The 23,662-nt window shown below is 44.0% G+C and overlaps 1 protein-coding gene across 7 annotated transcripts in view; it reads right to left on the bottom strand.

Annotated features, from left to right (window-relative positions):
- The window catches only part of cux2b (cut-like homeobox 2b), a gene marked incomplete at its 5' end in the record, with an annotated part of 104,844 nt that overhangs the window by 45,275 nt on the left and 35,907 nt on the right, over positions 1–23,662 (bottom strand). For 6 of the 7 annotated variants that reach the window (XM_080895195.1, XM_080895197.1, XM_080895199.1 and 3 more), the window contains 2 exons: positions 14,094–14,141; positions 17,850–17,960. In XM_080895195.1, coding sequence (XP_080751321.1) covers positions 14,094–14,141; positions 17,850–17,960 — 159 coding nt within the window. Of the gene's footprint in view, positions 1–14,093; positions 14,142–16,324; positions 16,463–17,849; positions 17,961–23,662 lie in introns of those variants that run through there. The other variant, XM_080895200.1, reaches the window with a different exon arrangement.

Raw genomic sequence — 23,662 nt, 5'->3', positions numbered from 1 at the left:
AGGTCAGGGGGGAGATATCATCACCCCCACCCGAGATTGGGTACATAGCCCCAAGTGCGATAGGAGAAGGATCGTTGAGTGCGAGAGGAGCTGACCTGAAAAATAGGATCATGGCCAAGCTTGAAACCTGGATCCCCCGTAGCCGGTTACCAAGATTACGTGAAGTACCCTCAGAAGGTCTGCTAGATGATGTTAATGCAGCACTACGGGCAATACCTACAACCACGATTACCGACACTAACAAGCTGATCTACAATACGGCAGCAGTGATCAGTGAGATGCTTGGCTACAAGTTGAACAGCCACAAGGGGCAGTACCCTCCATGGAGAAGGAGGCTAGAGGGCAAGATCAAAGTAGCACGGAGGGAGGTTAGCCAACTAACGGAGTTGCAGAAAGGTGCGACAAATAAGGTGCCTAAGAAATACAGCAAGCTGTCCATACCTGAGGCCTTGGAAACTGCCAAGCAAAGACTCACAGCCTTGGCCAGCCGCTTGAGGAGGTACACCAGAGAGATAGAAGGCAGGAGAATAAACCAGCTGTTCTCCACAGAACCAGCAAAGGTGTACTCTCAGTGGCAAGGGAACAATAATAATAAGAGAACAGCACCACCAAGGCTGGAGACGGAGCAATACTGGAAGAGCATATGGGAGAAGGATGCAACCCATAACGGCAATGCTCAGTGGCTAGTGGATCTGAGGGCAGACCACAGCGACCTCCCTGAACAGGGTCCAGTAACCATCACAGTGGCAGATATCCAAGAAAGGGTCTCCAGTATGAAGAGTTGGACAGCACCAGGGCCCGACATGGTTCACGCCTACTGGCTGAAGAAGCTGACTGCACTCCACGAGCGTCTGGCAGCACAAATGAACCAGCTGCTAGTTAACGAGAGACACCCGGAATGGCTAACTGAAGGCCGGACGGTCCTGATCCCCAAGGACCCCAAGAAGGGACCGGTCCCCTCTAACTACCGACCAATAACCTGCCTCAGTACTACATGGAAGCTCCTGTCAGGCATCATATCGGCTAAGATGAACAGGCACATGGGTCAATACATGAGCGGGACACAGAAAGGAATTGGCAAGAATACCAGAGGTGCAAAACACCAGCTACTGGTAGACAGAACAATCAGCCGAGACTGCAAGACCAGACTGACCAACCTGTGCACTGCCTGGATTGATTACAAGAAGGCCTATGACTCAATGCCCCACAGCTGGATACTGGAATGCCTAGAATTGTACAAGATCAATGGGACCCTAAGAGCCTTCATCAGGAACTCAATGGGGATGTGGCGTACAACACTAGAGGCCAACTCCAAGCCCATAGCACAAGTTACCATCAAGTGCGGGATCTACCAAGGAGATGCTCTGTCCCCACTGCTGTTCTGCATAGGCCTGAACCCCCTCAGTGAGATCATTAACAAGACTGGCTACGGATACCGACTACGGAACGGAGCAGTTGTCAGCCACCTCCTGTACATGGATGACATCAAGCTGTATGCCAAGAGTGAACGAGACATCGATTCACTGATCCACACTACCAGGCTATACAGCAATGACATTGGAATGTCGTTCGGACTGGAGAAGTGTAGTCGGATGGTAACAAAGAGAGGGAAGGTAGTCAGAACTGAGGGGATTGAACTACCAGAAGGCAACATTGCAGACATAGAGGACAGTTACAAGTACCTGGGGATCCCGCAGGCAAATGGGAACCATGAAGAGGCCGCTAGAAAGGCTGCAACCACCAAGTACCTGCAGAGGGTCAGGCAAGTCCTGAGGAGTCAGCTGAATGGTAAGAACAAGATCCGGGCCATCAACACGTACGCCCTGCCCGTGATCAGGTACCCTGCTGGGGTAATAGGCTGGCCAAAGGAGGAGATAGAAGCCACTGACATAAAGACAAGAAAGCTCCTTACCATGCATGGAGGGTTTCACCCCAAGTCCAGCACCCTGAGGCTGTACGCTAAGCGGAAGGAAGGGGGCCGGGGACTGGTGAGTGTCAGCACCACAGTCCAGGATGAGACAAGGAACATCCAAGAATACATTGGGAAGATGGCCCCAACTGACCGAGTGCTCAGTGAATACCTCAGGCAGCAGAAACCCAAGAAAGAGGAGGGAGACGAGGAACCATCATGGAAGGACAGGCCCCTGCACGGTATGTACCACCGGCAGATAGAGGAGGTGGCTGATATCCAGAAATCCTACCAGTGGCTGGACAAAGCTGGACTGAAAGACAGCACAGAGGCACTAATCATGGCAGCACAAGAACAAGCTCTGAGTACAAGATCCATAGAGGCTGGGGTCTATCACACCAGGCAAGACCCCAGGTGCAGGCTGTGTAAAGATGCCCCAGAGACAATCCAGCACATAACAGCAGGGTGCAAGATGCTAGCAGGCAAGGCATACATGGAACGCCATAACCAAGTGGCCGGCATAGTGTACAGGAACATCTGTGCCGAGTATAACCTAGAAGTCCCGAGGTCAAAATGGGAGATGCCCCCAAGGGTGGTGGAGAATGACCGAGCTAAGATCCTGTGGGACTTCCAGATACAGACGGACAAAATGGTGGTGGCTAACCAACCGGACATAGTGGTGGTAGACAAACAGAAGAAGACGGCCGTAGTGATCGATGTAGCGGTTCCGAATGACAGCAATATCAGGAAGAAGGAACACGAGAAGCTGGAGAAATACCAAGGGCTCAGAGAAGAGCTCGAGAGGATGTGGAGGGTGAAGGTAACGGTGGTCCCCGTGGTAATCGGAGCACTAGGTGCGGTGACTCCCAAGCTAGGCGAGTGGCTCCAGCAGATCCCGGGAATAACATCGGAGATCTCTGTCCAGAAGAGCGCAGTCCTGGGAACAGCTAAGATACTGCGCAGGACCCTCAAGCTCCCAGGCCTCTGGTAGAGGACCCGAGCTTGAAGGATAAACCGCCCGCAGGGGCGCGCTGGGTGTTTTTTTTTTTTTTATATATATATATATATATATATATATATATATATATATACATACATACATATATGTGTGTGTGTGTGTGTGTGTGTGTGTGTGTGTGTGTGTGTGTGTGTGTGTGTAACTGAATCTACAAAAGATCATTCATTAGGGACAAGAGCGCATAAAGACAACGTTCACCCTTCCAGCAGCCACGTGGCTCAACCTAAACTCCACGCGTTTGCTACACTTAAGGTAGCTGCATCTGTGCTGCCTGGTCCCACAAGGAGGTCTGCAGACCTCCATGACAGGGGCACACACGCAACCTACCACAATGACTGCAATTACCCCACATCCACTGCCTTCACCAGGGGAGTGTGTGAGCATGTGTGTAAGTGTGAGAGAGGGAAAGCGAGCAACAGGACGTGCAAATATGTATGGAAGTTTGTGTGAGAGGGGGAGGAGAACCATGCACAATATTGCATGACCGCCTGTACCTGCCTCTGTGATTGTGTGTGTGTGCCTGTGGAGGCCCTCTCACACCACAGTGGCTGGCTAATTTAGTTAGGGAATAGCTGGCTGTCCTTCGGGTGAACGGACAGAGATTGGTCTCAATATGAGATGTAATAAAACAAGCCCATCACTGGATCTCGCCGCACCTTCGGCTGTCCTTCACATGTCTCTCCAGAAGAAGACACACACCCACAAATATATACACATACACACACTGATACACAAACACACACACACATTTGAGTTTGTGAGCCTTTATATATAGTTCAGAAAACAGCAGAACAATTGCTGGTTTTTCCAGTTACTTTGGTTTGTCTGCAATGTGTTTGTCATTTGTTGATCACCACCATCAATAACTACAAGTATAACTAATGCCAACTGAATATCCATGAACATTTTACTTTATTTTTTATTTAACCTTTATTTATACAGGTAGTCCCATTGAGACCCAGTGTCTCATTTGCAAGAGAGCCCAGTTCCAAAAAAACATTTAAAGTACAAAAAAAAGGATCTAAATTCGTCTAATGTACATACATATATCTTCAATCTAAACAAGCTGGTGAATGAAGTGATTATTTACCTCTCGCTGTTCTCGTTCAGGACTGAGATATTATCAGGCAACAAGTGAAAAATCCATTATTTAAGTTGATATTTTGGAAGAACTAAAAATGGCCACTCAATTAACCTATCCCCACAGTTAGGGGGATAGGTTAATTGATTAATCTAAACTGCCCATAGGTGTGAATGCGGGAGTGAATGTGAGCGCGAATGGTTGTCTGTCTTTGTGTGTTAGCCCTGCGACAAACTGATGACCTGTCCAGGGTGTGCTCTGTCCCTTGCCCCATGACAGCTGGGATAGGCTCCAGCGACCCTGAAAAGGATAAGTGGAAGCAAATGGATGGAAGAATGGCTGGATGGCTGGATGGATGGATAAAAATGGCCAAGCTTTAGAATCCACATGATTCTGACTTTGTCACCCAGACACCAGTTTGACTCATTCAAGCTTTTTTGGTATATTTTGTAACTTTGTAACATAGTGTATTATTTATTTTACTTTTGCTAATTAATGTCTCCCTGTCTTGGAGCAACAGTGACCATATAATTTCCGCTTGGATTAATAAAGGATTCTGATTCTCATGTTGCATTTCCAACATGGTAGGTCATGTGGGGTGCTGCAGTGGTTAAACTAACTAGATCATGCAGTGCCTCACAGCTTGCCGCCCTTGGGGCTTCGTATCCATAAACCAGTCAGCGTACCCACGCTGAGCTTTGTCCACAGCTGGAAGGGCCTACACTGGTTCCACTGGTCTTCTTCCATTGCTCCTTGTATATTTGTTACTGTTTATAGGGGGGACAGATGGCACCAGGATGCATTATGGAGAGCCGGTAGAGGCGCTGAGCATCATTCTCCTAGGAAGCCTTTGTGTCTGGCAATCACATGAATATTTTTCTGATATGTACCGCCTACTAAAACATTGTTAAAGATTATGCATCCTTTCATCCTGGCAATAGTATTCGGTGGATTCTTTCATCAGGATACTGGAAACACTATTCGGGAATAGTTTCAACGTGTCTGTCTTGGTCTCCACATACCCAAGATCTCAATTCGGCTCAACATCTGTGAGAAGAACAGAGGCCCCAACTCCATACGTAACAAGACCTTCTGGAATCTCCAATTACTCACAGGTCCTATTGTCACAGGTTGGCCAATTAAAAGTTTTGTCAAAGGATTAGCCATTTCTTTAATTGTCTTAATCTCATTACAGTATTATAATCTAATGTAATCTATTGATGCACTATTCATGTATCGGATTCAAACTACTGCAGCTATAATTTTGCTGTAATGAAATGTTTACAACTTCTTGGTTATAGCAACCAACTGTAGAAAAACCAGGCCACCCAGGCGGTTCTCCCGTCTCCTTATCTCACCCTGACTGACTAACAGTGCCTCTCTGTTTGGGACTGGAGCACGGGCGAGCGCCTTCATTCCACCTGTGCTCCCATTTGGCTGCATCTGACTCCTGTTCCTTCCTGCCAGCTGCTGGCGTCCAGAGCCAGACGACCAGCAGCTTTTTCCTCTTTGGCTGTCCCCTTAGCCCCACTCCACAAGAAGAGCTGGAACTCTCCTGCTAAATCCACAGAGACCCAATTACAGGGACTGCAGGAGAAATGACGAGGAGATGCAAAGTTACTCTGCTTTAATTGAGAATGTGTTTAACATTCTCCTCAGGCCACCGTGGCTTACGTCTCTGATGAAACACAGAGCCCTGCAGTGGGACTTTAAAACATATATCTGTTTGTGACAAAGGCAAAGCAGACTCTGATCTGTGGGCTTAAGATATTTTTGGGGGGGTGGGTGTGGGTGTGTGTGTGTGTGTGGGGGGGGGGGGGGGGGGGATTTAGGAGGTCGCACTTCCAGTAGAAAATAGGAAAGGAAACGAGGAGGTCTCTTAAAAGTGTTGGCGCTGATTTGTGATCAGGACGCAACACTTTAATGTGGGGCGTACATCAGAAGAGAGTTACTTCACTTGCAGCTGCTGGTTTTAATAGAGCCACATGTTAATTAGCATTGTAGCTAATCCCATATTAAAGAGACCCAAACTGTCAGGTCACATTATAAACAATCGGTCCTAATGTTCGTGCATGTGACATTTGGAGCTGCTATCTCTTCTAGCAAAATGTTCCCTAGGTACTAATTGGCCTACTTTACGCTGTCTTTCTTTGAATTGCCACTTTCTTTATCATTTAGGATATTAGCCTTGACAAGCATCATCTCATATACCATAGGCTCACTAAAACTGGAGATGAGGTGCATCTTTTTTTCCTTCTTTTTTTTTGCAGAGGTACTGCAAAAATGGGAATAAATGTTTTATGCTAGCATGTAATACTGCGAGATCTACCTTCATGGGATATTAAATACAATTTGAAAGAAGAATAAAAAGTTCAAACACTTAGCCAGCAGCAAAGTAAGTGTAACTTTTCACCGCTTGCATTATTTAAGATAGGCTCCATCATTTTATCAATCTATCGATCTCGCACCAGAAAGATGAAAATGGAAAAATAATGAGGCCGATGAATGCTGTGTAAAGAACATCAATGTGCAAAATTTAATTATCTGTGCTGGAAAGAGCAGAGAAAATGTGTCGGCTGTTTTCTAAAACAAAAAGAAAGTGAAAAAAGGAGCAGTTAATATTTTTCCCTCTCTGCATATTTTAATTACCAGATCAATCATAACTTCGTACTGCAGCACTGCAGAGAAAAGAAAATTGCAAGTCTAAATGAAAAACAATAGATTTGCTTTAAAGTCTTCACTCTTTTGAAGTCTAAATTAAAATTTCAGGTACCTTTACAAGAGCCTTCTTCAGAAAGTTATGATATTTAATTAGCGTGTTTAGATTTTGCTGAAATTAAACTTCACAGCCGAGCATCATGTGAAATGAAGACTGGTATTCCCAGGCTTCAGGTGTGGGGGTGGGGATGGTGGGGATGGTGAGGGGGGAGGCCACTGCAGATGAACAGTGGGAATTAAATCACTTCGGCACGTGAGGCCTGTGTATCCTCTGACAGAAGCTCATGTTCTTCTGACTTGTGCTGACACCGGCCTGATCCGGTGCCGGGTCTCTGTGTTCAGTGGAGGGGAGAAACAACTTTACTCCGACTGTGTCTGTGCAGCTCCGATTCTGCGCCTGAAATCAGAGAGTCGTGCCGTAGAATCGACGGAGCAGCTCTCCCGTTCCGCCTTTTTCCTCTTCACACGAGCTTTTCCTGGTTGTGCGAGCACTGATGTTTATTTCTCCTGGCACGTCCTCGCCGGCACTGAGCCACCGATTTCACACATTTTTATTGGCTAATTTGACTGTGCTCTTGCCAGCAGCTGAGAGTGAGCCAGGACTCGGAGAATCTCAGAGACAGTGCTGCTGCTGTGGTTCGTCCTGCTGCTGCTGCTGCTGCTGTCTGACTTAGGGTGCCTGGAGGGAGCAGATGAGGAAACAGAGGCGTTCACCTGCCTCGTAACCAGTAGCTGACCATGTTAAGACCGAGGCGAGCTCAGTCTTAGAAACTGCCTCTTGGATTAGTTACTGTGTGCTGCTGGTGAGTGTCCAGTCAGGGATGTGATTGCCTGTCTGTTAAGGTGACAGGGGTTTAGAGGAGGGGATGTACACCCAGTCAGACATCCAATAGGAGCGCTGCAGCCGGCGCTATGCGTGCGTCCATCCTCAAACATGGCTAACATTTGCACAGCAGCGGCAGTCAGGCGTGATGTCTCTGGGCTCTGAGGTTTGTGCTGTCAGGACGGTAGAAATTAAACCTGGCACTGCAGAGCAGAATGTGCTGAAACTCATCAATTCCACATGGCTAGAGAGCCAAGTGCCTATTTATAACAACCCCCCCCCCCCCCCCATCTTCTCTTCTTTACCTGGTGTGCATCCCTGACTCTAAACACGCATCCATAATGATGAATACACCCAACTGGGACGCTCCGACAGGGCATCAGTCAGGACAGGAAAACAAACACGCCAACACACACACACACGCCATCAGATCACAGCACAGCAGAGGAGGGATAAGACTGACACTGGGAAGGCTGATGGAAAGGTTGAGGCGTCTCAGCATAAAAACACCCGGCAGAATCACAACAATCAGTCACCACACAGGAAACAAACAAGGGCAGTCAGATATATTAAACTTCTACAAAAGGCCCAATATGGAGCTGAAAGATGGTGCAGCGCTGGGAAATGCTGCCACCCAACTACTGGGTTTGTTTATGTTGTCATTTACTGAATTAATGATATTTCATTTTAAAAAGGTACTGTCTGAGCTTCTGCCAAGCTGACGGATGGTAAATTCTTAAGCTATAAATTTGGCCAGAAAAAAAAAAGTGCTCACCTCTGCAGACAGAAAACATACGTAGCAAGCATATTTAAAAAGAAAACACAACCTGTGTTTTCTGTTTGGATCTGCGAGATAATGATTTCTATTTTTGTCCTTCTCGTGGAAGGCTTTTTCTGTTATAGCCCTCAGTTTTATTTTATGAGAACAAACTGGTTTGGTACAAAACTGGCAGTGTTCACCAATTCTATATTTACTTGTAGCTAGCAACAAATCCCGACCTATACGAGTCACCTAGAAAAAGTAATTTGTCCATATCAAGCATTAACCTCCAGTTCTGGGAAATGAAGCGCTTGTCAAAACTGCAGTTCCTCTAGTGGCCACTTGAGGCTATCTTTAAGGAAGCTGCGGCTCTCTTCCACAGCATGTCTTTTATCCTGTTTTCCTTCTCTCACCCCAACCTGCCGCAGCAGATGGCCCCGCCCCTCCCTGAGCCTGGTTCTGCCTGAGGTTTCTTCCTGTTAAAAGGGAGTTTTTCCTTCCCACTGTCACCAAAGTGCTTGCCATAGGGGGTCATATGATTGTTGGGTTTTTCTCTGTATGTATTATTGTAGGGTCTACCTTACAATATAAAGAGGCGACTGTTGTTGTGATTTGGCGCTATATAAATAAAATTGAATTAAATGGAATTGAATAAACTTCCATGTTAAAATGACAATTACAATAAACATTTTTGGTCTTTATAACTAATGTACTTGATAGCAGGTAGATTTTTATTATTTTCATTCATTTAAATCCTTCATAAGCCTTACAATTTTACATTGCACATTAACAGCATGCCCTCTTTGAGTGAAAGGTGAATGCTGACACAGCTGAATGTCTTTTTGTACCAACAAACCACCCAGGAAGTGCATGCTTTTGGGTGAGGGTAATTCTACTTTTATCTGTTTTTTTAGGCTTCAAAAGCCAAAGTTCACAAACCTGTGGGTGGCATCGTCCTGGCTTTATATTAAATTTATCTGTAAATATACCAACTTAAAATTCACTTGCTGATTACAATATTTTCACATTTATTATTCTGTATTTTGTCAGTTGTGCCCACAGTACCTGGCAGAAGTTACACAGGTCACTTTAAAGTTATTCCCAACAAGGATGTTGGTATAGTGCAAAAGGCTGAGCAGGTTAACCAGAGGCCCAGGTTCAAATTCACCCAGAGGCCATTTACTACATGTCTTGCACTGAATACGTTTAGAATGTAAAGTGATGTGTCAACTTAAACTAGACTATCTCTAAGAAATATCAGTATCTTCAGAAAAAGGCTATTTATTCACTGCTCATGTACAGGACTTGGCATTAGACGAAATGAAGTTGCATTGTTACAGCAGGATACAGAGCATTTGATCCAACATCCACATATAAGCTTGTTCATCTCTGATTAATCGTGATCGATAAAAGTAAACTTTAAAGTAATAGAAACTGAAACAGTGAGTGAATCGAGGTGCATTACGTTTGACTCAAAGCAGCTTTTCTGCACTGATGTGGAGAACATGCAAGGCCATTCACCCTCAGGAGATGCAAAGGACGTAGAAGACTCAAGGAAGGTATTATCTAATGTCCAATTACACTCCCACGCCCCCTCACATCCCTCTCCCTCTTGGCTCTCCCTTCTCTCTCCTAACTTCCTTACTCTCACCTTCATTCCCTCTCCTTAGCATGAAAAGGACACAAGCGATAAACTGGGAGCAGAAAGCCGGTGGTTTACATGGCCCCGGAGCCCATTATGTTCCCCACAATAGGCTGGAGGCCGGTGCGTGCTATGAATAGGTAATGGCCTGGAGATCCTGGGCCTGGCCTGCTGCTCAATGAGCCTAAGACAGCCGAGCAGGAGACAGGCATTAGAGATACCTCGTCGGCCCAGTATGGAGCAGCCTGGTCATAGCCGGGGGGGGGAAGCATGGGAGGATGGGCGAGTGGGAGTGAGTAGGAGGGTGTCGTAAATGCCCCTTACATAAGGTAGGGCATGAATAATAACACAAAGGGAATATTCAGAGGTACCTGGGAGGCACAGATCTGGTTCACTGGCACAGAAATATGAGCCTATAATGTACAAAGAAATCCACACTAGCTTGCTTTTAAAACTGTACGTAGTCTACTAGCAGCTTTTTATCAGACTGTATGACTCTGCTGCTCACTCATTCCGACACCACCTTCCCAAGTTAGCCATCCACTCATGCAATCTGTACCTAATAACCGCAAGGTTTAGCCCATGATGAAGATCTGTCTTCATTGAGCTGGAAAAGCTGTAGCGTCGCCGAGCATTTTTCCTAACGGCGCAGTCCCTCATCTATGAAAGTGCCATAGAGCCCCTCAGACAATTAGGCAGGGAAAAGCTTTATGACCGTTAGACTCACTCAGCGAGCGGCACTCTCACTGCCAGCACCGCCAGGAGCGCTGGCTCGTGCAGAAAGGTAATTACGGAGCCTCTCATAATGACACAGAGGAAGCTTGCGTCATAACACCCACAGCCTTTTATCATAGCGCTGTAATTAATTATCATCCTTTACTCTTTGATTCATTCCACTATTCATAACATATTCATACATTCAAGAGAAATTATCATTTCCTTCAGGAATTAATCAAAAAGGAGGAAAAACTGGTCGGCTCTCGATGGATGATCAAAGATGGTGGACGTCTACCTCGCCGCGTGGAGTACGGGAGGGCAGCTCAGGGCGAGGCATTATGGGCAAAGGTCTCCACTCAGCTCTTATACTCGTGGACAAATTATCTGCAAGAAGCCTTAAACGAGGATGAAAATACAGTTGCAGAAGCTTTTAACGACAAAAACAAAAAAGCACTAAAGCAGATATGACAATCCAAACAACTGTTTTGTCTTTTTTATTGCACATTTCTGGTGCCGCTCTCCAGCATGAAAGGTCATATTACCAGCACAGTCCACCTTTCCAGACAAGACACAGCAGCCATTTTGAGATGTCTTAATTCATTTGAAAAAGACCTCCAAAGCTCACACAGAAAAACAAGCAACCACAACAACAACAATATATATGAAAACATTGTCTTCCCTCACATCATCACTTTTAGCACCTCAGGGGAAGAAATGGCACAGTTAGACTCATAAACAGGTGTCCACCGGCCCCCAGCTCGCACTGCTTTAATAGCTGTTTGATGTTTTTGATGTCTAGTCAGCTCGATCGTACCTTACTGCTTGATAATGAGGGCCAATAATGATTCCTGAGCTTGAGGGGTTAATGGCATGTAACCGGCAGAGCTGCTAATTACACGTTACAAACTATTTATCAGAATCTCCATCTGCGCAAGCACCACAACTCTCATTGTGCACGCTAAATTACTCTACGGATTATCATTGTAAAGCAAGTTTCAGTAATTAGGGACCCATACTGCTGTTTTCTTTTTCCGAGATCGCCGAACGACATCAAGAGGAGAGGAGAGAAAAATAGAATGAGTGCTTAATTTGGGCCTGATATTCAGATTGTCCGGATGTGAGGAGGAATCTGCCTCTCTCCTGCAAACATACCAGGAATCACGGTTCGTCCTGAGGGGAGTTTATACTCTAAAGTGAGAGGGAGGTGTAAATTGCACTGAGAAGCCTGCGAAGTCTCGGTGAGAGTCGGCAAAGTCTGTTTTTCCTGTATGTTCAGATGGCAGCGAGAGCTCTGAGAGAGAGAGCTGTGTGAACAGCGCGGTCCAACGGGCCCGGCTCTCCAGCGATCGGTTATTTGAGAAATAACTGTCATATCCCTCAGCCCCAAAGGTGTGCCTGAGACCATGGAGACGTGTACCATCTCCTCTTCTTCGCCGTAAATTTTTATTAAAATTACCTTCTTAATAAGACAGTGTTCATTATAAAACCAAAAACGCCGGTCTCCCAGGGCCCTGTGGATTAATAAGGACAGCGGTGTATTTTAAGCCGTAAACTCAGCTCCTCACTGTCCTTAATCTCCTTCCTACTTCACAAGGCCAAATTAACACCTCTCCTCAGCTCTGACGGGACCTCATTAGCAAACTTCCAGGGAAAGAAAAGAGGAGAGCAGAACGAAAGGAGAAAAAAAAAAAGAGAGAGGAGAAGAAGGAGGGAAGCGACCAATGACAGCCACCAGCTCTGGGATTAACCCTTTCTCCTCCTCCAGCTCTGCGGAAAAACTAGGTCGGCAACGTGTTTCTAATCAGTCGCCTGGTTAGTGATAATTAGAAGGCGAGATTGGACGGGAGAAGAGAGGGAAAGTGGGTGGGGAACATTGAAATGAAAAAAGAAAAGAAAGGGAACCTGTCATGTCGCAAACACTTCAAAGGAGCCGACTTCTCCTTTAGAAGTGGCATGATGAGGGTCCAAATACCAAGAGGCACTCCTCTGGGCCTCCGAACTGCAATGAGGGAGGGGAAGAAAAGGGGGGCAGGGACCCAGTTTTTTTTCCTCCTCGCAAGTATGCATCCTCGCACACGCAGAACACGCCGGGACTTTTCTACGGTTCACCACCTGTACAGCGCACCTGCAGGGGAGCTTCGGTCTATCCCAAACCACACAGCCAAATAAGCACATCCAACTCCAACCTTCCCTTCCACTGTCTCCCCCTGCAGCAGCAGCAGGTCGAGGTCCCACGGCTTACACTGAGGTCGAGCAGACTACCGCTGGGTAAAGTTCACAAGCCTCTGCAAGCTGTTTGACATTACCAATAAGGTCAAAGTGTATCAGAAAAACACCAGAGGATTAGATTATTATGGTGTGCTTAGTTGCCTGCTGCACCCTGCGATCAAAAAATAGCTTTTTTGCTTTGCAAGCTGGCTTACTTATAAATGTGCAGAACACGAGCCTGTGGTAGTTACACAAGAGAGACCAAGAGGTACCCAGAGAGGCCTGCAGCTAACATGAAAAAAAAGAAAAAAATCATTGCTCATTATCAGCCATCTATTTTATCTACTATGAAACATCTCGAGACTCCCAGTTGTCAGACATCAATGGTGCTTAAATTAATCCTTTGGGTTCCTGTTTGCACAATAAAGATATGGAAGGGTGCTTCTGATATTTGTGGAACTTTACAGTCGGAGTAATTGAATTAGCACAGAAATCAACCACAGGGTGCTGAATGTGATAGCTCCTGCCAGAAAACACGCTTACTTGGGCATAGTCAATTATAAAGCATTAAAAAGAAGCTGCCAATAATCGCTTCCAAGAGATCTGAACAATCCATGCCGAGTGTTCTAATGTTTACCGATGATGAGGCTTTCAGGTTAGCGCTGAGCGGGAGTTTAGAAGGGGGAGAACGAGACTGGAAACATATTTGTGGTATCATTTCCATAAGCCTCTGCTTCGTGGACCATAATGCAGCTCACAAATGTGATTTATGACCTTGGTTTAATGGCTAGAGCAGAGTCTTGGTAGGTATCAGATGACTTTTTCAATATGGCGACGTCAGAGGGGGCACGCTGAATGCACCATCACAACAGGAAATGAGGGCTTGTCTCAGCCAAGAAAATATGAGAAGCCAGATATCTGATCATCTAATGGCAGATAGATGCTACTTCACTTTGACAGAAAAGGCATCAGTCAATAAGCACCAGATGAGCAGTAACATGAAAAGCACGCCATGGATTCCTTGCCCTATCAATCAAGTGTTTCTTTCCAGGAGCACAGTGGTCTGCTTTGGTCAGTGTGCTAAGCAAGAGTGTCTCCTTTCAGTAGATTATAATGTTATGCAGACAAAGCCTCAGACATCGTCGATAAAAGCGCTGAATCTGCTAAATCTGCTGCTGAATCAGTGATCCGTAGCATGCAAAAGTCGTGCGACTCACCTGGGCTTGGAAACTCTTGAGAACAGGTGCCACCATCTCCCGGACTTCCTGTGTACAGACAAAAAAAATTGTCTCAGCACTTTGTCGTTTTTGCACACACTCCACCTGTCTACCAGTCCCAGTGCGGCACAAACATAAGAAAGAGCACGTTAATGGATTCTCACCACAGCTTCCCTCACATTGCACGTGTGCTGCCGGTGAGTTACGTCGTAATGGGGTGTGAGTATTAGTGGTTAAACCTGAAGAGTTTGAGTGGGCATGTTTCAAAAGTGGGGCTTTCCACTAGCTAGAGATCCAGACGTGTGCGAGCTCTCGCAGCCTCAGGTAAGGGGATTGTGCTGCCAGTGGTGACAGCCTGATCCTGTCTTAAACGCCTGTATTATACTGACAAGATTACAGCAGCGCACTACAGGCTGAGATAGGCAGGCAGCATAGCAAATAGTTTGAAGGTTAATTTATAAAATATAAAAATATTCCCTTTGAATTCAGCCTACATGTCAATAGTTGATCATTTCAAAGGAAGATGATGAAAAAGGACTAAATCATATCTGTATCTCTCTTAGGTTTTGCTTTTCATGTACTCGGTTCAATCTACCTTAATTGCCATTTTGCTTTACAAAAGCAAGGTGCATCGAGGTCTCAGCACATTTTTAATGTAAAGCAGAAGAACATGAAAATAAGTGATGTCTATATAGCTTCTTAGTAGGTATTAAAAATAGCCCAGAACATAAATAATGACACATGAAATTCTACATGTTGTTAAAATCGTATTGTGATGTATTAAGTGTAATGGTTAGGATAGTTTGACATCCGCCCCTTTTAGTAGAATTTAGTAGCGTCTGAAAGTATGATTAGTCAGGATGTGACAAAAAAATGCTCTCTTTCACTTTTTCTACTCTTGGTCCTGCATGATGTCAATGCGAGGGGATATCCCTGTTGTAGTCACCTGAGCCATACACCTCTGGATGTAAGAATTCAAGCCCCACCCACCTGATGTTCAAACCTCTTGTAGTCAGAAGAAAGTTTTCTTAAAGGGAGGGGAAAAACGGCTCGCTTCAGACAGAAGATAAGACGAGCTCAATAAAGATTATATTTTAACTGTGAATTATGCAAAGCTATTCAGGTCCAAGAACATAAATATGGAACTAGAAAATAATAATAATAATGGATTGGATTTATATAGCGCTTTTCAAGGCACCCAAAGCGCTTTACAATACCACTATTCATTCACTCTCACATTCACACACTGGTGGAGGCAAGCTACAGTTGTAGCCACAGCTGCCCTGGGGCAGACTGACAGAAGCGAGGCTGCCATATCGCGCCATCGGCCCCTCCGGCCAACACCAGTAGGCAAGTAGGGTAAAGTGTCTTGCCCAGGGACACAACGACCATGACAGAGAGCCCAGGGATCGAACCGGCGACCTTCCGGTTACAGATGCGATTCCCAACCCCCTGAGCCACGGTCGCCCTTGTGAGCATAACGGGTCCTGGTTAAATAAGATATTTTTAGTACCCCTAAATAATGACAAGACAAGAACTGATTGTAAACAGAAGAAATATTATAGCTTATGTTCGCTTCAAATGACATTCACATTCCAGTACTTACACTGAAAGATGCATTGCTTGTGTTTAATAGTTTCTCTCCGTGGTGCTAACCACAAAGAGATCTCATATCTGACTACACTGTAGTTAATGCAATGAAATTTCATTAAGGAAAGCTATTCAGGACTGGTTCCAGATTGTCCAGTTCATCAGAATCATATGGCTCCAAGTGCATCACTCCTTTTTACCAGTGCCAACATGTTTCTTTTGACAGCTACATATTGAAAAATAATCAACATTAGCTTTTAATAAGTGGGGCACACCTCAAATACTTATTTCTCCTTTAGTTTCTAAACTCTAACATAATAAAAACTGTTTTGTTGTGGCTCAGCTAAGAAGAATCAATAACAGTATCGGTATCAAGTCTTATCAATATCTATCGCCAGTCCTCATTCTACGGCAGCCCTGAGAGGTCAAATGCATTGCAACTTAAGAAAACGTCAGCATATAGAAAAGCTACCAAAAAAAAAACTACACACAAAAAACACAACGGAAAGAGAAAAGATAAAATGCAACTCAAGCGTTTCTGTGGAGACGATAACGTGACAAGCTGCGAAAGTGACAAGCTAACAATAAACGACTAATAGCAAACACGTAGCTACAGTATTACATGAACCATGTGACCTTACCTTTTTCTCCCTCACGGCACTGATTAATCCTTCTTTTAAGCGTATCTCAGCGGCGCAACCCTTTTAGTTTCTGTCACTTCTGCAGCTGTTTTGTCACCTTAATGCCTCCTCCCCCCCAAAAAAACATCTGTTGTGCTTTGACTCTCAGGGCCACCGTATCATTCGCTTTAAAGTCTTAATTAAGGAATCTCATCATTGGCAAACAACAACTTCAAGATTTAAATTTGACTTTGGCTTAAGGTAGAATTTTTTTGTTTGTCCCTCAACAAGAAAATCTAAGAATTACAGATGAACTATTAATTAAGAAATAAAATAAAGAGGGGAAAATAGTGCTGGTGGCAAGACAGCAGAAGGAAGGAAGTAGCAAGAGGCTATATGAAAAGATCAATGCAGAGTCAGTGGTCCACACCGCTTCAGCTGAAGACAAACAGTGGATGTAAAGAAACACAAAGCTATGAGATTACATGTGAGATTATGGCTAAGAAGCTAAAAGGGCCTGCTTCATCACTGTAGCAAACTTAGGGATGCTACTTGTATGTTAGCCTAGCTTTGGAGTAAAATACACAATTTATCTGAGCATCTGTTTAGACTTTTTTTTTTTTTTTAGCATGAGCACATTTCACGTTTGTGTACAGCATGTGTGTAAACATATGTTGAGAAATAGCTTGGGTAATGTGTATATGTAATAATATTCTAATTAGCCATGTGCTTGGTTATGGTAATTAGCCATGTGGAGCTTTGTTTTAAGAGACTGCAAAACATGCTATTCTAGTGAAAGCTGTTAGAAGAGAGTTCAGAAAAAGAATGAACTGAAGATACATCAGACTAACGGAGTTCACTTGTTGTTAAAGGAAAGTAGCTGCTTTGATAGCTCAGTGTATATCACAACTTGTGTCTGGTTCTGTATTGTAACATACAACCAGAGACAAAGTAGTGAACCCTAACAGGCGGGATGGTGCAGAGGGGGATGCGTCCTAATCAGCATTCATCACATTGTTTAGTCAGAATCCCTTTCCTTAATGGGTTTGGAGAGACACCTGTTCCTGATCCATCTCATAAACCTGGAGATATATCAACATCCACTGCCAACTCTGACACCAAGATAACTTTTTCATAAAGTGGTGCTTTAGCTTTGGAGTTGAAAGCAACCAGCACAGTCGTGCTTACCTTTTTTTGCAAATGAGCCCCCTCAACCCTCATCGCACCAAGCCAGAGGCTAATACTGCAAGGCCTCAGCATTTAAATATTAACTGATCTACTGGAAAGGGGAAGGGAGGAGGCTAACCCTGATTTCTCGCAAGTGCTGCGCACTGTTAACATACAGTATGCTAATGCAGGCTTTACAAGAGAAATAATTCCCTGTTCAAAAAGGTATGTGCGGGGGCTTGAGCAGCTGCAGTGATGCAGACAGTCAGTACCTGCTGAGGTGAAGATGAGCAAAATGGCACATAGTTGAAATAATGTAGGGGGGTCATATGTGTGTATGTGTGAGACAGTGTAAGGGGTGGGGGGGTGCCAGACTCACCTCAGGGACATTTCTCTTGAACTCTCTGCTCAGCTCTACCAGGTGCTTGTGGGAATGTTCACTCTCCTCTTGTCGACCCGCCAGTTCAGATGCTGCAGAGTTTAGCTCCCTCTACAAAACACACAAAAGACAGACAAACGGTGAGACGGGGGGAGAGAGAAACAGAGCGAGACAGAGAGAGAGAGACGGCACTTTAGGGAGCCGGCCAAAGCTCATCCAGTAAAGCTTAAGAGTGTACATAAATAAAAATACACTGCTGAATATTAACAATGTAATCCTTCATGATCTCACAGCAGTAATACTTACAGCTAGCCCTGGCCCATAAATAATTAAGCCAAAATAAATCCAATGCCTACAGTAGCAGAAGGCCTTTTAGATAATCAGTATTTGAAATAATCAATACGCTTGCAACAGCTATAGAGCGCCAGTGAGCGAATGGGGTGAGAGGGTGAGAGAGAGAGCAAGGGAGGGAGGGGGTCACATGTTAAGGCCCAATAACCTGACAAACACCCTTATAAACAAATGGAGCTTCCTTCTGAAATGAGTGGCTGTTTTTTAAGCCCGGCCGAGACCTGATTCAAACACACGAGCGCCTCACATGCTGTAGTAATTACCACAGGTCAGATCTATTTTCAGCCTCTTTTCCATCTCTCTCCCCCATCGCCCGCACCAATCTTTATATTGATCCCGCTCAGATTTTCAATACGCGACAGCAGCCTCCATAGCTTTAAACCACATTACCCTTTTGCTACAACAACGGGCCCCAATTGCTATTCCATTAATGTCACATCGGTTGCTTACATATCTGTAGTCATAGCAAAACGAGAGCTCCGCCCTGCCAACATGTCTGATCCGCTATGCATAGCTGCCTGTGCAGCAGGCCCCTTCATCAGAACCTTGCATTCACCGTGGACTCAGCTGCACCACATGCCATCCGCAAATCCAATATTATTGATCAGTCATCCAATTCCCGGCTCTTTCAGCAAACAGAAAAAAAAGGGAGAAAGCAGATTCGAACTCTGCTTTCCTACACCGAGCAGTGAAACAGACAGCAGTGTATTCCTCTTAGTTTGGACTGTGATTATCAGTAATTGACGAGGCTCTTCTTCTCTTGTAACTGCTGGGTTACAATATAAAAAGTGGAGTAGGGGATTCAATTACCACTACGAATTTATATATGACGCCGGGAAATTAAATTGACTGTGTTTTAATTAATCTGCAGTCTTACTTAAAGGCAATTTAATAAATCATAACACGACAAGGAGGAGAGGGAAAAAAGTCAGATAATGGAAGGATGAAGCTTCCAACCAGCCGTGGCCTCGTGGGATGGTGACAGCCTGTCGGTTGGAGAAGCGGTCTGTTAATTGAAGGGCTGCTGGTTCAAGTCCCTGGACTGGCGAGTCAAAAAGGGGCTAAAGTAGGAATGTGCACTGTCTTAAGCGAGATGCTATACACTGAGACTCTAACGCCACAACTTTACCAATTTGTCTACAAGAAAGGTACCTGACTGATGCTATCGCCTCTGCAGTAAAAGTTTGTTGCGACAGCATGCAAGCCTTGAGGACATTTACAACCTTGGCGCTGTATTGGCCAAGGTCCATGCTCCTGAGATGTGACGAGCAGCGTCCAATGTCAAAGCTACAGCTTTAATGCCCATCAATCCACCCCAGGTTCCTCTACAGGAGGTTATATTAAACTTATCCCACTAACTCTTTCTTCTCCAACCGTCTTAGCCTATAAAATGTTCCACAGAAGTCCATTTAAATGTTAGGTATGGCATTATTGTATGTCACAAAACTATAACAGCATTTTATTCTTTCTGACTTCCTGACTCTTTCATTGGCGTTCAGCCTCAATGCAACATACTGAATCTTGAAATTTGTTCAATCAAAACAACACTTTCAGTCATTAAAAGGTTAAAAACCATACAACTAAGGATGTACTGATCCATCACTCCAATATCACTATCAGCCCATTTATCAGCCCAGTTGACATATGCAATGAAAGCAGTGAGAGCCAAGCTGAGGTCTAAAACTTTCAATTTAACTTTTTTGAGTGCCCTAACATGTAAAAAAAATCAGATTTAATTCATGCAGCTTTGTTTATTTTCTATAGATCTTAAACTTGAACTGTCGAACTGTGTCCAGTTGTTGAATTATAGTAATTTTATAACAACACACATGGATAGTCATGTGTAACATGTTTGCAAAGGATTTAATTTCTGACAAAAACTTCACTTTCCAAGAAATCGGTGATCGATCACTGAACACAGAGCGTCATCGCCACAGGCTAAAGACGGAAAAGTCACAAGCATCACTACAAGGGGGCAAATGTTCCTGACTGGCCAGGTTGCACCTCCAGGCATGTGCTGCTGTGCTAAGCTGCAGTTTTCCGCTCATAGCCAAGAGGTTTGCTGGATGAAGATTTTTAGCAAAAAAAGAAGTTAACAAATATTGGAAAGTCTGGTTCTTATCGACTGCATCATTTCTTGGTTGTTTTTGTGGCAGCAGCCAATCTCTGTTAGCGTCTTTGCTCATTTTTCCCCATATGCATCGCATATTGAGATTGATGTTTATCATTTGTGTCACTTTAGCAAAAGCTAAATATAAAAAAAAAGAAAAACATTTTTTAAATGTATTTGCTATCCTGGACATAAAGTAAAAGCACTGGTATAGACAATCGACCAAGTTATTTTAAACATTGGCATTAGCATCAGCCCAGAGCTTCACTACAGGTGATGCCATAAATATATAAACAAATATAAAATTATATTTTTTCACTGTTCACAAAGCCTTAGATGAGACTGCTCTCATGTGGTATATATGCAACATATAAACCAGTGGCCAACTGAACAGATTAGGTGCACGCAAATAAAGAAATAAGACGAGCTAGAAGATACATAGTGCAATACAGTAAGTCAGATTAATCAAGTGTAGTTTTGTCTTTTAAGGAAGACTGCTAACAATACGAATAATAGACATTACCACCCATTTTATTCTGGGTCAGTTGTTTTCATAGCTCACTGCAGTTATTTTCTATGTGTGTCTGGGTCTGTGTGAAATTGCTTTGCATTAATACAAAAAGAAACTAAAGAAAAACTTAAACTGCAGCAATGCAATGTGTAGTTTTCAAGTAATGACAGGTCAAGTTGAAGTCAATCATGCCTAAAAGGCTGCGTGCCTTGTATTTATACCAAAGACCAATGTAACATGTTTGAACATCTACCCTTGTCAAAACGTCCCAATATTTATGATACGTTTGGTGAGAAGGAAATGTGTCTTTTCTTGTAAATCGTGCTGTCACAGAAGGAAAAAAAAAAGAAAGAAAAAGGGCATGGCTGTACAGGATAAGGCGACAGGACTTTATAAATTCCTGTTAGTCCTCACAGTCCATCTGGGATGAGCCTTCCTGGAGATTAGAGAGTCGGCTTTCAGAAGCCGGCCAACCTCCACTAGATTCAAATGGCCCTAGACTGGCTAATCTTGCCAAGAGAAAATTCCTCAAGAAGTGACTTTGAGTGGATTTTATAAGTACTTAAGATATAACAGTGTGGTTTTTCTGAGTCTGCCCGTGCGTCAGTGGCTTCGCCGTAAAGCTGGGCTCACTTTTATTGCAGCTCAGCTGATGAGAATGGTGGATTCTCATGCAGTATGCAAGTCAAACAGTGCAGTCATTATGGCACGGTTATTTTGAAAGCATCCCCACAGTTTCTAGACCATTACGAGGGAGGGGAGCCTGGGCAACAGCCCATCAAATGAAACCTACTGCCTGTCTTTCTGGAAAGAAGTGAGGCAGAACAGACGGTTTGCTACTTTGGTTGTCTTGTTCAGACTGATGATGGGAGAAACTCACAATATAGTGTTGCTGAAATAGCAATGCTATCTCCGGAGACAAAAGATACTGAGGAAGACTTTTCCTCTGCTTTCTTTTTTTTTTTTTTTAATATTTTTATTGAGAGACAAGTGTACAGTAGTTTACAATGACAACACAATCTGTTCCCCTCACATATTTTTTAGTTTTTCTTACATGAACAGACACAATAACACACACACAGGCACACCTACACACACGCTTAAGTAAACAAACAAAACCTAATAAGAAACCCAAAACAAACACAAACCCCAAAAGGGGGGAAAGAGAAAAAAAAAAAAAAAAAGGGGGGGGGGGGGGGGGGGGGGGGAAGAGACATGATATTAATCAGCTGGTAGAGCGTTTAATGACTTGCAATAGTCCACGAAGGGGCCCCAGATAGAATAAAATTCTCTGTATTTGCCCTTCGCCACAAGGCCTATCTTTTGCAATTTAAGAGATGACATCACATCTCTAAACCAAAAAGAAACTGAAGGTGGCTTTGAAGATTTCCAAAGGAGTAAGATGCAACGTCTAGCCAAAAGTGATGTAAAGGCTAATATTTTGAAGTGTGTAGGGTCGGTTAGACCAGTGTTGACTGGAAGCCCAAAAACAGCTAGAAAAGGGTCCATGCAGATTTGGGTCCCAAGAGCTTTGGAAAGAATAACTGAATACTGACTCCAGAAGCCATGGAGTCTTGGGCACAGAAAGAACATATGGCCTAGGTCACATGGGGTGGCATGACATCTCTCACACTGATCCATCACTTGTGGGTAAATCTCAGACAGACGAGACTTTGAATAGTAAACCCTGTACAACACCTTGAACTGGATAAGTTGTAACCTGGCACAGGACGTACTATAACGGACATTGGATACTGCTTTCTCCCATTGCTGATCCGAAAAAATTATTCCTAACTCCTGCTCCCAAGCCCCCCTAATTTTAGCAACGGAATGGACATTTAAATCCATAAGTTGTTTATATATTAAAGATATAATTGACTTCTTATTGGGTTTAAGGGATAAGAATTCCTCCCATGGTTGGACATTTGGGAGAAGAGGGTAGGAGGGGAAGAGAGCAGAAGTGCAATGCCGTGCCTGAAAATAACGGAATAGATTGGTAGCCGGAAGATTTGTTTCTGAACACAGGTCTAAAAAAGTTAAGAAAGTGCCATCTTTATAGAGATCCTTAAATGTATTAATACCATGACGCTTCCACTGTACATAGGTACCATCAATGAGGCCAGGAGTAAACAGATGGTTCTGCGTGATGGGCATGTGTACTGACGCAGAGATGTACTTAAAATGACTCCTGAATTGTGACCAGACCCTTAGACTAGACTGTACCACGGGATTTTGGGTGAAATGAGAAGGCTTAAGTGGTAGTGGAGAGAATAATAAAGCTTCTAAGGATGAGGAAGTGCACGACAGGCGTTCCAGTTTGCACCACAGCAGGTCTTGAGATTCAAGCCAATGGGTCAATTTGTGAACATGAGAGGACCAATAGTAAAATAAAAAGTTAGGCAAGGCAAGACCACCATCAAATGTCAGTCTCTGTAATAATGATTTCCTCACTCTGGGGTGTTTCCCTCCCCACAAAAACGATGTAACTAGCTGGTCTAACTTTTTGAAAAAAGCTTTAGGTAAAAATATAGGAATACTCTGAAACAGAAATAACAATCGAGGCAAAATGTTCATCTTTACAGCATTGATCCGACCAATTAGGGACAAAGGTAGCGATTACCATCTCTGAAAATCTGATTGAATTTGAGTCATTAAAGGGGAGAAATTGGAAGAGTATAGAGAAGACAAAGTACGAGTCATGTTAACTCCCAAATATTTAAAGCCAGCAGGGCTAAGTCTAAAAGGAATGTCAGATTGTTTAAGTGTAAGACTTAAAGAATTTATGGGGAAACATTCACTTTTAAGAAGATTTATTTTGTAACCTGACAGAGAGCCGAACTT

This window comes from Rhamphochromis sp. 'chilingali' (assembly GCF_963969265.1).
Source record: "Rhamphochromis sp. 'chilingali' genome assembly, chromosome: 10".
NCBI lineage: Eukaryota > Metazoa > Chordata > Actinopteri > Cichliformes > Cichlidae > Rhamphochromis > Rhamphochromis sp. 'chilingali'.
This window is presented reverse-complemented; position numbering and strand designations above follow the sequence as displayed.